Source organism: Palaemon carinicauda, chromosome 24, assembly GCF_036898095.1.
Source record: "Palaemon carinicauda isolate YSFRI2023 chromosome 24, ASM3689809v2, whole genome shotgun sequence".
Taxonomy (NCBI): Eukaryota; Metazoa; Arthropoda; class Malacostraca; order Decapoda; family Palaemonidae; genus Palaemon; species Palaemon carinicauda.
The window spans coordinates 20302402-20316017 of NC_090748.1; the positions used below are offsets into that span (position 1 = coordinate 20302402).

Here is a 13616-nt window from a genome sequence, read left to right on the forward strand (position 1 = left end):
AGGTGTGCAGTCGTCGGATGACTGCAGCGAGTCCGAACTGACCCAGTGGCTACACCTAGGCCGTTGGACTTGCGCGGAAGGGACCGACTTGCATTTAAAAAGCTGCAAGATTTGGTCCATGGTTTCTGCGAGAAACCTCTTCCGCAGACGAGGAATAAATGGGCTCTCTCGTCTTTGCGTGGGTGGGGTGATCACGTCGGCAACGTGTGTAGATACACCCGAAACCACGGAGGGAAACGTCTGTTCGTCGATCAAGGCCTGTGGAACCCATAAGTCCTTCGACATTACTTCTCCCCTGGGCTTGGGAGCTTGTAAGAGGTATTGGACTAGGTGAACAACTGGCACGAACAGACGAACCCTCGAACGCAACACTGTAACACTTTGCGCATATCACTTTATCACTTTTGATTTTCTGTTTGCACTTATTTCACTGAAATCGAAACTTAAACTGATTTCCACCTGAAACACGCAATCCTATCCTTCGTTAAAAGGTAGTAATTGCGAAAACAGTTTACAATGCAACAGAAAAACATAATTAAAGATAAAGAATTCAGTGGTTGGAAAAGAGACTAAACACTAGATCAAATAAACTACGTTTAAAATCTCTCACCGCATAAAGCCTGGGAACAAGAATAAAACTCTAGAAACGTTTTACCTTCTTCCCCTACAGCGACAAGGGAGAAGAGTAAAAAACGAGAACAACGTTACCCGCTTGAACGAAACGTTTATTCTCCTCTCTCTCCCTCCGTCTCTATCCTTCTCTCTCTTCTCTCTTGACTTAGAAACAAAGAGAAGAGCCCAATTATATATCGTTAAAACATATTATTGCTAAAGGAAAAAACTGAAAGGTTTCCCAAATAAAAAGTTCCTTTATTTAGAATTTAAACCATTTAAGCTAAGAAAGAATGAACGAAACGCTAGAATCGGTTTACTCTTACTGCAACGTGAAACCGTGAAATACTCTCTCTCTATCGTAACGATAGAGCGCATGTTGAACGTTCTGAACGTCAACAACTGCGGAGACAAAACTAAACGTTAGTTCATCTTGAAAACAGTACGAGACTATCAAAGAAATTCTTTCAAAAACATAAAATTAAAAAAGGTATAAATTCTTAAAAGGTAAAAACGATATGACGGGCTCAATTAACTTCGGTTCCAAATAAGGACCGCCTACTATTAGGAAAGGTCGCAAATAAACAAATATAAAAATTAATTTTTTATAAGTTTATAATAAATGGAAAGATAATCGAAGAGGCCTTAAAGGCGGAGAGATATAAAATAAATAGATCTATAACTTGTTAAGCAAAATTACCAAAACCTAAACACACTTCCGTCTAAGGGAAGGGTCGGCCATTTAAAAGTGAAAGAGAGTCCATACTCTCTTCGAGTCCATACTCTCTTCGGCACCATAATTAAATCTATCCAAAACGAGTTCAAGTTTTGAAATGAAGATAAAACCCCTGCATAGCGAAAGCTCAAAACTGGAATAGTGTACTTCACCAAATCAATGTGAAAACAAATCCAGTTAGGGACGGCGTATTTAGTAGGTCTTGCCTGTGGCACGACAGAGGAAAAATTGAGTTCTTGTTGACAAGAAGTACTTGAGTACCTGCTCACAGATGGCGCTGTTGTGTACACCCCCACCTGTATAGCGATCGCTGGCGTATCCCGACCTTAGATTTCTGTCGGGCAACAGAGTTGACAGCTACATGATCATCGGGTAAGATTAATATTGAAAATTAAATTTTTTTCTAAATATTACAGTCTAACCATTAGATAATTACTATGACAAATGATATCATACTAATCAATAGATAGTTATAACCAGTAGAGTTCAGTATGATTACATTGTGATAAGTAAGAAACTGTGATATACTGTACTGTACTTCTAATCAGTAAAACAGCTAGTTGTTTCTTGAAATACAAAAATAAGTCAATATTTACGTGGCATAGTGATATTTTTCATACATAGCGGATAAAAGCACCTAAAGTAATAGGCTTCCTTAGGGTCTGATGATAAGTTTTAGAATGGAAGCCTCTGGAAAATTACAAAAATGATCTAGATACCCTATATAGAGTAGTACTGATGGTAGGAGAATTGCATTTCTGGAGTTAGGAACAATGTGATCTCAAGGACTTTCTTCTTAGGCCAGAACAGGGAATCCAATATGACTATATACACCAAAGAAGTATCATCTTCCCTGATTTAGAGGCAATTTATCAATATAATAGGCAAGGGTCAGGTGTGTGTAAGAAAAGTTTATGCTCTTTAGAAACCCATTAAAGTAACCCCAGAGCTAAATTTGTTTGCCAGTGGACACAACATGTCACCCACTTGAAGCCATTACTTTTCATGAATAATACAGTGACGCTACCTAGGTATGGTTTTTACAGCTGGAATCCCCCTTTTCATTTCTGTTAATCAAAGAGAAAGGACACTGGTACCGTGTTCATTACAGAGGAAGGACACTGATACCGTGTTCATTACAGAGAAAGGACACTGATAGTGTCTAATTATGATTTTAATTATCTTAGAAAAATAAAAATTTTCCATCTTCAATAAAGGTGGGTACGTATAAAAATTTCTAAATTTTCAGTACAACCCATCTGAGATTCATCATTAAGACCTCAAGGAGGCCCCATACCAAATTTGGTGCATTTATCCACCATGCAAAAAGAAAGGGAAAATTTAATGCTAAGCAACATGGCAGCGAGAAGTTTTCACAGGACAGGAAAAGCACTTCTATCTAACCATTAAACTGTAAAACTTGGGCTTTCCACTACAGTACTATCATAAATTCATACATATTTAAAATGTAAGCTTGTGGACATATCCCATTTATGAGTATCAGCGATACCAATGACAGTTGTAGCTGCTCCAACTGTTTTTACATCCCAGACAATAGTTCTGTACATTAAACTTGGTATATCAAAGTAATATATGAAATCATAGAAGGTAATCTTACACTGAAAGTATGTTTCCTTAAAAAGAAAGAAAAAGGCAAAGAAAGTAAAATTCACCAATAAGAAAAGTTCAAGTTGTCTAGAGCTAATGTTATACCATTTACACCCATAAAGAGAGCTTACCTTTGTTGAGCATAAGTTTGCAAATCTGGGATTTACAAAGGACCAGCTTCCCATATTACGATGTTCTTCTTGAGACCAGACAAAACCTGAGGGTATTTGAAATTTATTAATGGACTAGTAACATAGTTCATGCAAAAGGCCTAATTTACAAAGATGCACTTTTAAATTCAAGAAAATCAAGATTGCTAATAACTATACCTATTTCAAATTTCAAATATCCAGAAACAATATTTTCAGTACTGTATATAAAATATATTTAATGCACTGACACTGCTGACATTCTATACTCTAGAACTTTGAAAAAATTCCAATAGTCTATACAATGCAGATCATATGGCTTGAAATGCTGTGCAGGTTCCCAACTCAATACATATGGTCTTATGCATATCATCCTTGACTCATAACACCACGGTGTCCTCCAGTGTTAATCAGTGGGGTAAGAAGGTAGAAACCAGAAGAACACCAGTTTGTATATTTTTATACGAAATTAAACTAATTTTGATGTTTCATAACATGACAAAGAATCATAATTAGCCTTAAGAGGCCCGGCCAGTATGCCAATATATGGGTATATAGGACAAAATACACAAAATCGTGAAAAATTCACTGAGCTTCGTATGGCAATGGAGATTGCGTACACGAAATATTTTGTCAAAATTCCTCTCTTTTTCATAGTTACAGGATAATTAGTAAAAGTAACTCAATAAACCAAAAAAATTGATCCCTATTTTATTATTATTATTATTATTAGTACTTGCTAAGCTACAACCCTAGTTGGAAAAGCAAGATGCTATAAGCCCAGGGGCTCCAACAGGGAAAATAGCCCAGTGAGGATAGGAAACAAAGAAAAATAATATATTTTAAGAACAATGACATTTAAATAAATATTTCCTATATAAACTATGAAAAATTTAACAAAACAAGAGGAAGAGAAACGAGATAGAATAGTGTGCCCGAGTGTACCCTCAAGCAAGTGAATTCTAACCCAAGACAGTGGAAGAACATGGTACAGAGGCTATGACACTACCCAAGACTAGAGAACAATGGTTTGATTTTGGAGTGTCCTCCTAGAAGAGCTGCTTACCATAGCTAAAGAGTCTCTTCTACCCTTACCAAGAAGAAAGTAGCCACTGGACAATTACAGTGCAGTAGTTATCCACTTGGGTGAAGAAGAATTGTTTGGTAATCTCAGTGTTGTCAGGTGTATGAGGATAGAGAAGAATTTGTAAAGAATATGCCAGACTATTCGGTGCATCTGTAGGCAAAGGGAAAGTGAACCGTAACTAGAGAGAAGGATCCAATGCAGTACTGTCTGGCCAGTCAAAGGACCACCTAACACTCTAGCGGTAGTATCTCAATGGGTGGCTGGTGCCCTAGCCAACCTACTACCTACAAGAAAATGCAGTATTTCTTCTATAATAAATTTTGATGATTATAACGTTTTAATATAAAAACAAAATTGTAAGAAATGGTATCTGTGCAGATGCCAAGAGTCACAAGACAGGTAGTTTAATGATTATACCCTTCAGCGCTAGCACAAACCTCAGAGAGAGTACACGTTTGAGTTTGACCCCTGACATTCATTCGCTTTTTCATCTGTTTTTCTTGGTTTTGGCAAGAATTTCCTCATGCCAAAGAGGGAACGACAATTTCAACATCTCGCTAACACAAGGAAGACAAGTTTAGAAATGGGTAATATCGGTGATATCAGCAGAGTTAGTGAAGGAGAGAGATGATGAAGGAGCAACCGTCTCGCCTAAAGAAGCAAGACATTGAGCAGAGATCTTAATTCATGATTAAATTATGATATATAACATTGTTTTGGTGTACTAATATCCAAAAAGGAACATAAAATTCACAATAATCATGATTTATTAATATTGTCTTGTTAAAATATACATAGAAAGTCTTTGAACGGCCTTATCTCAAAACTATACTTATTGACCTTCAAATTCTATCTTCTTCCTTAATTTTAAAGATATGCCAAAGAGGAAAAGACAATTTCAACATCTCACTAACATAAGGAAGAAGAAAATTTGCTCTAATTAGAGTTTAGAAGTGGGTAATATCGGCAATATTAGCGGAGTTAGTGAAGGAAAAAGATGATGAAGAAGAAGAAAAAGATATTGGGCAAAGGGATCTTAATTTATGATTATATTATGGTAAATAACATTGTTTTGGTTTATTAATATAAAAAAGAACATAAAATTCATAATGATGATTTATTAATGGGCTTTGTAAAAATACAAAGAAAAACTTTGAATGCCCGTATCTCAAAACTATACTTATTGACCTTCAAATTTTATCTTCTCCTTTAGTTTTAAAGAAATTGCATTGAAATTTAGTATATAACTTAGAAAGACATTACAAAACAATCAAATAAAGCCCTTTTTCTATTTTTTCCCCTGAATTAAAGGGTTTATTTTATTACTATAATAAAAATATTCATATCTACAAAAAAAAAAATAAAAAAAGAAAAAAAGAAAAAAAAAATACTTAGAAAAAAAAAAAAACTCTATTGTAATGGAGGTCTACATCAGGTCTATATAGGGTTGTAGTCCCAGGTCTTAGTAACAAATTCTTTTTCAGGATAAATCACCCTAGCATCGCAAAACCGAAGGTCAGGCACAAAAATCCTATGTAGTTTGGAGATGTTGTAAGTTACCTTATTAAGTGGTATGAATATCAAAGTCCTGTCCTTAAAAAACGCCATTAGCCGGCGGGCTCCCTTAATTAACATTGGAAAACTTTCTCAGACAGGTAAGTTTACATTACTCGTAGACAAATGAAGTATAAACAGCATAAAATTCCTTCTGTTTAGTTTCCTTTCATTTCTCAACCTATTTTGTCAATATCCTGTTATTGCTGCTTAGTCAAAATTTTCTTCTCCTCTTTTCCTGGAAAGTGCATAATTAGTTGTTGGATACTGTACTTGAATGTTTTTTATTGCCATCTTCTTGTAAGAATTATTTTATATTAAATTCCAATTAACTTCTGTTGACTGTGCATAATTCAGTGACAAAGTTTTTCTTCCAAGATCTTGTGACTATTGAAACCATGTGAGTTTTTGGAGTGGTATACCAACAGTGGATTGATCTTGCAGTTACCACTGGCCTTAGCACACAAGGCTAGTCAATCCATACTTCATGAGTTTATGGCCTGACAGTTTCTTCTCTTCTGTCGTGAAGAATGTCCTCCTTGGCAATTTCTTCCAGAAAAGGCCAGTTTCATTGCAGTTGAAGACTTGCTGGGCGATGTAACCTTTTGCAGCAATAAGTGAGGCCAACCATTCGATGTACTCCTCCGCGGCTTTCCCGTAAGAACTCGCAACTTCCCCAAACCTCACAAGAGAGTGGATCCTAGTTTGCTTCTTAAAATTATCGAACCAGCCATGACTGGCTTTAAATGTATCCCCTGGCATTAATATCTCCCCACTCTCATCTGCTTCCCTTTGTAGATTGAGCTGATCCTTTCAATCACGCCATCTCTTACCAACTGTTTTTCTTTGATCCACAGCAACAGAAACCTTTCCATCTCATCATTTACATTACCCTGCAGCTTCGGCAGGATGGTTAGGCCTTTGGAAGATTTTGTGCTCTTGATAGCATCCTTCTGTTTGAGGATGGTACATATTGTCGATGTACCCCTCTCGTAATGGCAGGCCAACTCACTCACGCATACACCACGTTTGTTTTTCCATAATTTCACGCTGATTTTACCTCTATCGTCATCATGCGCTTTTTCTTATCATTGATAATGTTTCCACTCACTTGCTTTGGACCCGTAAGTTAATTTTCAACAAATAAACATTAAAAACATGTGAATAACGCAAACAATACAGTTGATGCTTGAATATGTGTTAGGTAGTCGGAGATCACGCAAAATGAACGCACGCTGAAGGCCTCGTGAGCAGCTTCCCCAAGCTCGGCCCGCTAGCGTCAGCTTCTGTAAGCGTACATACTCCTATCTCAAGTTTGTGCTCTTATCTCAATGCCAAAATTTGCTTGCTGGCTTGCTCGTATCTCTATTTTCTCATATGTTTCGACACTCGTACATCAAGGTATTACTACAGGTATAGTATTGTAATAGAAAAAATAATTTTTCAATCCATTTATATTGCCATAGAGCCCTCTAAAACAATTACAGCATAAGAACCTGCTGCCAGTGTATTGGATGCACAACCAAAAGGCATGGATAATGAAACACTGACATCAGATAGGTTTCACCAGTGCTTATCTTGTCAAAAAAGAGACTTGATTTTAAATTGCTTTTCCTACTAAATAATGCTGGAGGCCATGTGATCAACATGTCATATGAATTTGATCCAGCTACCAAACTGGGTTTTCAGCCCCTCAATCTAAATGTCATATAGAGCGACTAAGTATGCTGAAATGCAAGGATTTTGCTGCAAAAGGACTAAATTGATTCAAGAATTTGAGACTTTTAGGGGAGGAACTCAACTAAACAAACATAATGCAATTGTACAGCTACTGCTGAGACTTTTGAATAATTTATCTTCCCTATTCCACAGGAACCATACGATATGCCATACCATTAATAAAAAGTATATAAAAAGTACAAAGTGATTGCTCATGAGTCCTTACTTCAGCAAGAGGTAGAATATTAGTATCCTGGCTACACGCTCGGTCTCCTACCTCAGAATTTGGTGGTAGTAAAGAGTAGACTGGATCAATGAAATGCAAGGGTTTTGCAAAAGAAGGACCTAAAATAATTTGAGAGTGTGAGGTTCGTAGGTAGGCGATCAACTACACCGTGCACTGTGCACCATCAGAACCCTTACTGATCAATGCAATTGAACTGGTGGCAAAATTGCAGGTGTTGGCCTATGGTTTGTTCAAAACTGGGAAAGTTAGGCTAGAATCATTGCCTTTGCCCAAAGACTTACTGATCCTCTCAAATTTGTAAAGAGCTTATGAAACTTATTACTATAAAACCCCCAAAACCATGTATAATGTATAGCTAAAGTGGCATTATCGTCATCCTTCTTTTAATCAACTAGACTGGTTTTCTCTGGATTTTCCCGAATTAAACATTAGTTTCCTTTTACATTTGGATGTTTTAATCTGGTCAGTTACTATACGATCATACCTCTTCATAAGAGGATAATTAAGCACTTCCCGTTACTAGCAAGGATTATCTAAATCCAAATAATTCCCCCAGCATGAGACACAAAGAGAATGAAGATCATAATTACTCAAGCAATAACTCTTTTGATCCAAGTTTACATGAATTACCATCAAATCCAGAAGGTGACGTCCCCTATTATCACATAAATCACACAAAATTCCACAATTTGGAGGGGTTTTACACTGACTTAACATGAGGGCAATGAAAGAATTGAAAATAGAAAGAATCTACAGCATATTCACACACAGGTTATTACTATTAACTGCCTGATTGTCGCAATAATTTACAAAAGACCTAAGCCTATTCAAAGGAAAGAAAAGGGAAAATTTTTTAATTTTATGGTAACAGTTGGCATTAAACCAAACTTTGAGAGAAGCACAAAAAACCAAGGGAGTTTCATATAGAAATAATACTGTGTCAATATAAATCAATAATTTAAAAAAATCTTGAATGATAGTAGAGTAAAGCCCATAAGACAATCAAATCTCACCTCTTACAATAATCTTTCAATAACATTAATGTTACAAGACAAATTTAAGATATGGAGCAAAAAATAAGACAGAAAACCAACTGGAGGATGTCAAATAAAAGGATGGCAAAATTCAATGATGCAGAGCTAATCAATAGAGCAAAGTAAATGCAGGAAAGCAGCAAATAGCAACATGTAATCAACCACTGAACTAATAATATAATAATTTTGGAGGCTGATGAACAAATGGTACTAACGTATCAAGTTTCATATATCGAAACATCAGATATATGAAATAAATTCCGGAATTATGCACTATCATCAGAAGAGTAGGTAAAATTGATAATCATCCTCATTATCATCTCCTCCTATGCCTATTAACGCAAAGGGCCTCAGTTAGATTTTCCCAGTCGTTTCTATCTAGAGCTTTTAAATCAATACTTCTCCATTCATCACCTCCTACTTCACACTTCAGTTATCAGCCATGTAAGCCTGGGTCTCTAAACTCTTTTAGTGCCTTGTGGAGCCCAGTTGAAAGTTTGGTGAACTAATCTTTCTTTGGGAGTGCGAAGAACATGCCCAAAGCATCGCCAGCTATCCCTTACCATGATCTCATCCACATATGGCACGTGAATAATCTCTCTTATAGATTCATTTCTAATCCTGTCCTGCCATTTAACTCCCATTATTCTTCTAAGGGCTTTGTTCTCAAATCTACAAAATCTGTTTGATATTGTTTCAGTTTCATCCCATGACTGATGTCCACACTGATCTCACTAAACTGATATATTGCCTGATTTTTATAAGAAATTTCAGGCAATTTGATTTCCAAATTTTACCTAACCTAGCCATTGTCTGATTTGCTTTTTTCAATCTTTCATTAAACTCCAATTCTGAAGACCCTGTACTGTCATATCTCTGGACATGCAAGAATCTGCTTACGAAATTTTCATTACGAAACAAGATGAGAAGAATTTTACGATTCACATCACAAAAATTGTTTCGTGCAAGGAAAGGAGGTACGGTATGAGAGCCCGACCGTGTCCGGGACTGATTTTAAAATTCATGCAGCGCCAGCCCGTAAACTCGCCACCATTCTCCTGGTTATTCTTATTGGTTATTTCCCTACTCAGATGCTAGTTACTGCCATTAGATCCTGCTCTCCTATTGGTCAGCATCTACTATATTGTATCCTGTCATGCATCTACGCATTGGCGTTCCTCGGCCATTTCGTTTTGGCAGTGGTATCGTACGCATCAACTGTGATTTTGCTTTCGTAAATATTGTACCGCATTGTGTTGCGATATTGCGCTACTTAAAGCCAAGGGTCCCAAGAAAGCTGCTAATGTGCAGGGAAAGAAGAGGATGATGCTTTCTATGGAGACTAAGATGGAAATAATCTAGAAATAGATGCTGGCATACGGTTAAGTTGGATTTAAGAAGGAATATGGCCGAAATCCATCTATGATAGGAACGATCCTAAACCAAGGAAGCCATCAAAGCAGCAACACCTTCTGAGGGCATGACTGTTTTCTCCAGCAAGAGGAGCCATGTCCATGAAGAAATGGAGAGACTGCTGCTTGTCTGGATTATGGACAAGGAAACCGCTGAAGACACGATCACCAAAGTGATAATCTGCCAGAAGGCCAGCACCATTTTAAGTGATCTTGTGCGTGCTCAGGCCAAAGCCAACGCAGGAGAAGGGATATCGAAGCTGACATCCCCAGAATTCAAGGCTTCTCGGGGTTGGTTTGAAATATCTAGGAGATGGTATGGCGTTTATTTGATGGTGCATCATGGGGAGGTTGCAAGCTCAAACATGAAAGCGGCCGAGGCCTCTGTTAGGACGTTTGATGAGTAGACTGTCTGGGAAGAGTACAGTCCCCAGCAAGTCTTCAACTGTGACGAAACTGGGGTTTTTTTGGAAGAAAATGCCTCATTGGACGTTCATCACAGAAGAAAAGAGGCTATCCGGGCATAAGCCTATGAAGAACAGGCTTACCCCTGCACTCTGTGTAAATACCACTGGGGATTGTAAGGTGAAACCCCTGGTGGTGTATCACTCCAACACTCCTTGAGCCTTCAAGGCCCACAAAGCGATGAAGGAGAAGCTTCAGGCGTTGTGGAGGGCTAATGCAAAAACCTGGGTAACAAGAACCTTGTTTACTGAGTGGGCAAACCTTTGCTTCGGCCCAACTGTGAAAAAATATTTAGAAGAGAAGTGCCTGCTGGTGTTGGACAATGCCCCTGCTCACCCTCCTGGCCTTGAGGAAGATATCCTAGTAGAGTATTTGTTCATCAAGGTTCTTTAACTTCTGGCTAACACCACCCCTCTCCTCCAGCCCATGGACTAGCAAGTGATTTCCAACTTCAAGAAACTCTATACAAAATATCTCTTCACAAGATGTTTCAAAATCATTGAGAGCACATGTATTTTGGAACAAGCATTTTTATATTGTGATATGCCTCGAAATCATCAATACAGCTTGCCAGGAGGTTTCGAAGCACACCTTGAACTCTGTGTGGAAGATGATGTGACCTGATGCCATCTCCACACAAGATTTCAAGGGCTTCAGCACAAACCAAGCTGAAGCAGATTCTGAGAATGTTGAAAATCCTTAACCTGTTGCTTTATCTCAGGTTGCCGAAATTGTTACACTCGGGACGTCCCTGGGTCTGGAAGTTGATGAGGCTGCTATAGATGAGCTTATTGAGGAGCACTAACAGGAACATACGACAGATGACCTGAAGGAGTTGGAGGCCATGGAAATGAACAAAGTTCAGGAAGAGTTCTCTAGAAGTGAGGGAGAGGAGGATGACCCTATGACCACGGCGGAAATTAAGAATGCTATAGCTTGCTACCATAAAATGGCGGCTTTTGTCAATAAGAGACATCCAGAAAAGATTCACACCGGTCAGGTGTGTGAAAATTTCAATGAAGTTTGCCACAGTCATTTCAGGAATAGTTTTAAAAAGTAGGCAGAAACAAGTTCGTTGGATAGTATTTTCAAAAAGAGGCCTTCGGTCCTAGAAGGCTAAGAGGAAGATAAAAGTGATACAAAACGAAAGAAAAGTGGCAGTGATGAAGAAAATACGCAATTAAATTTAGAAAATACAAATCGTAAAGTAAAAAAAAAACACAAAATAAGAAAGTGGCAAAATAAAAAAAGGGATTTTGACGTAGGAAAAATCTATTTCTGGGCGAAGGACCTATGCCGCCCAGTGAATAAGCTCCATTTAGCACTTATTCTTAGGTAATTTACTGCTAAATATACCAGAGAAAAAATGTAAAGGAGTGCTAGGTTAACTAGCTCGCTCACCTATTGGTGTCGGTATAAAATTGGGCGTATAATCCAGAGGTCCCGCACTATTTAGATTCATCCACGACAGAAACCCCAATAGAGGAGAGCCGTTCAACCTCACTCGGTACTACTAACAATGCATCCGCTCAGAACCCAACTCCTTAGCACCCAAAGTTTGGGGACTCCAAGGGAGAGGAGCTGGGAGGGTTCACTGGGCGGCACAGGTCCTTCGCCCAGAAATAGATTTTTCCTACGTCAAAATCCCTTTTCTGGGCTCGAACCTGTGCCGCCCAGTGAATCTATACAAGAGAAAATGTCACCAAACTTGCAAAGTAAAGGAAAAAACATAAGCGTAAGGGAAATACAGGATGCTTTTAATCAGAGATGAGTACCAAAAATGCCGTGAGTGATAATATATACAGATACTCAGGAGTATAAAATTTACAAATATAATAACAGTATTCAGGTGCGAGACCAACGAATACAATAGGGTATAAATGAGGCAGGTAAGAGGGAGAGATAAAGAGTCAAGGCATTAACCTGTGAGTTACTTGGGAGTAACTACGCTCCCTGCGGTTACTGTAGAAAATTTTAGGGCTTCCAAATGTTTAAGGTAGTGTTTCTTAAACACTGACGGTGATTTCCACCCTGTATACCTGGAAAGGTCTGTAAAATTCATGTGGTGAAAGAAGTTCACCGAGGTAGCAACCGCCCTGATATCATGTGCAAGAGGAAAAGAGTCAGGGTTAGCTTGTTTAATAAAATACAAGATTTGTTGCCTGATCCCTTTAATAGTAATGGTACCGCCTTGTTCTCTAACGAATAGAGGCCCCGAGGAGTTAGAGGAGGTCTGGGATAAATAAGACCCAAGAGTAGTAACAGGGCACAGAGACGGATCTTGCGTGAGGGGAATAATTTTCCAGGAAGACCATCTGTTTTGAGGGTCTTCGTTCTTAGCCAAAAAGAATTTGTTAGGAGAAAGAAGGACCTCTCCCGAAGGCAGGAAGTCAATATGACCCGGGTCTCTCGACAAGGCTGCCAATTCAGAAATTCTTGCCCCGGAAGCCAAGCTCACCAGGAAAAGTGTTTTCCTGAGAAGGGGAATGTAATCACAAGAACTGTTAATGGTATCAGAAGCCAATCTGAGTACGTCATTAAGGAACCAGGTCACCGGAGTAGGGCGAGTAACCGGTTTCAGTCTGGCACAAGCTTTCGGAATTGAAGCTAACAAAGAGTCGGTTAAGTCTATGTTAAAACCCACTAGGAAGATCTTTTTCAGAGCCGATTTAATAGTGGTGATAGTATTGGCTGCCAGACCTGATTCTAATAAAGATCTAAAGAAAGTAACTGTAAGGTTCAAGTTCATACAGTTCACGTCTGAGTCTATTAAAAATTTTGCCAACTTTTTAACTGCAGAGTCATACTGGCGGATGGTGGAATCCCGTTTATCCGATTCTAGGAACAAGGTGTTTTGAGGATCAATATTGGCACCATGCATAGCCGCAAACTTCATAAAGTCCATAAAGTTAGGGCGCTCTGAATGTTTGAGAAAGCGTACACAACGCGTGTTTGTACTATCTGAGACAGAACTGGATTGGGTATCGGGTGAG

The 13616-nt window shown here is 38.3% G+C and overlaps 1 protein-coding gene across 1 annotated transcript in view; it reads right to left on the reverse strand.

Annotated features, from left to right (window-relative positions):
* The window catches only part of LOC137618107 (2-oxoadipate dehydrogenase complex component E1), a 447864-nt gene that overhangs the window by 13399 nt on the left and 420849 nt on the right, over positions 1 to 13616 (reverse strand). The window contains exon 17 of the mRNA XM_068348104.1: positions 3088 to 3173. Within this exon, the coding sequence (XP_068204205.1) occupies positions 3088 to 3173 (86 nt within the window). The remainder of the gene's footprint in view (positions 1 to 3087; positions 3174 to 13616) is intronic.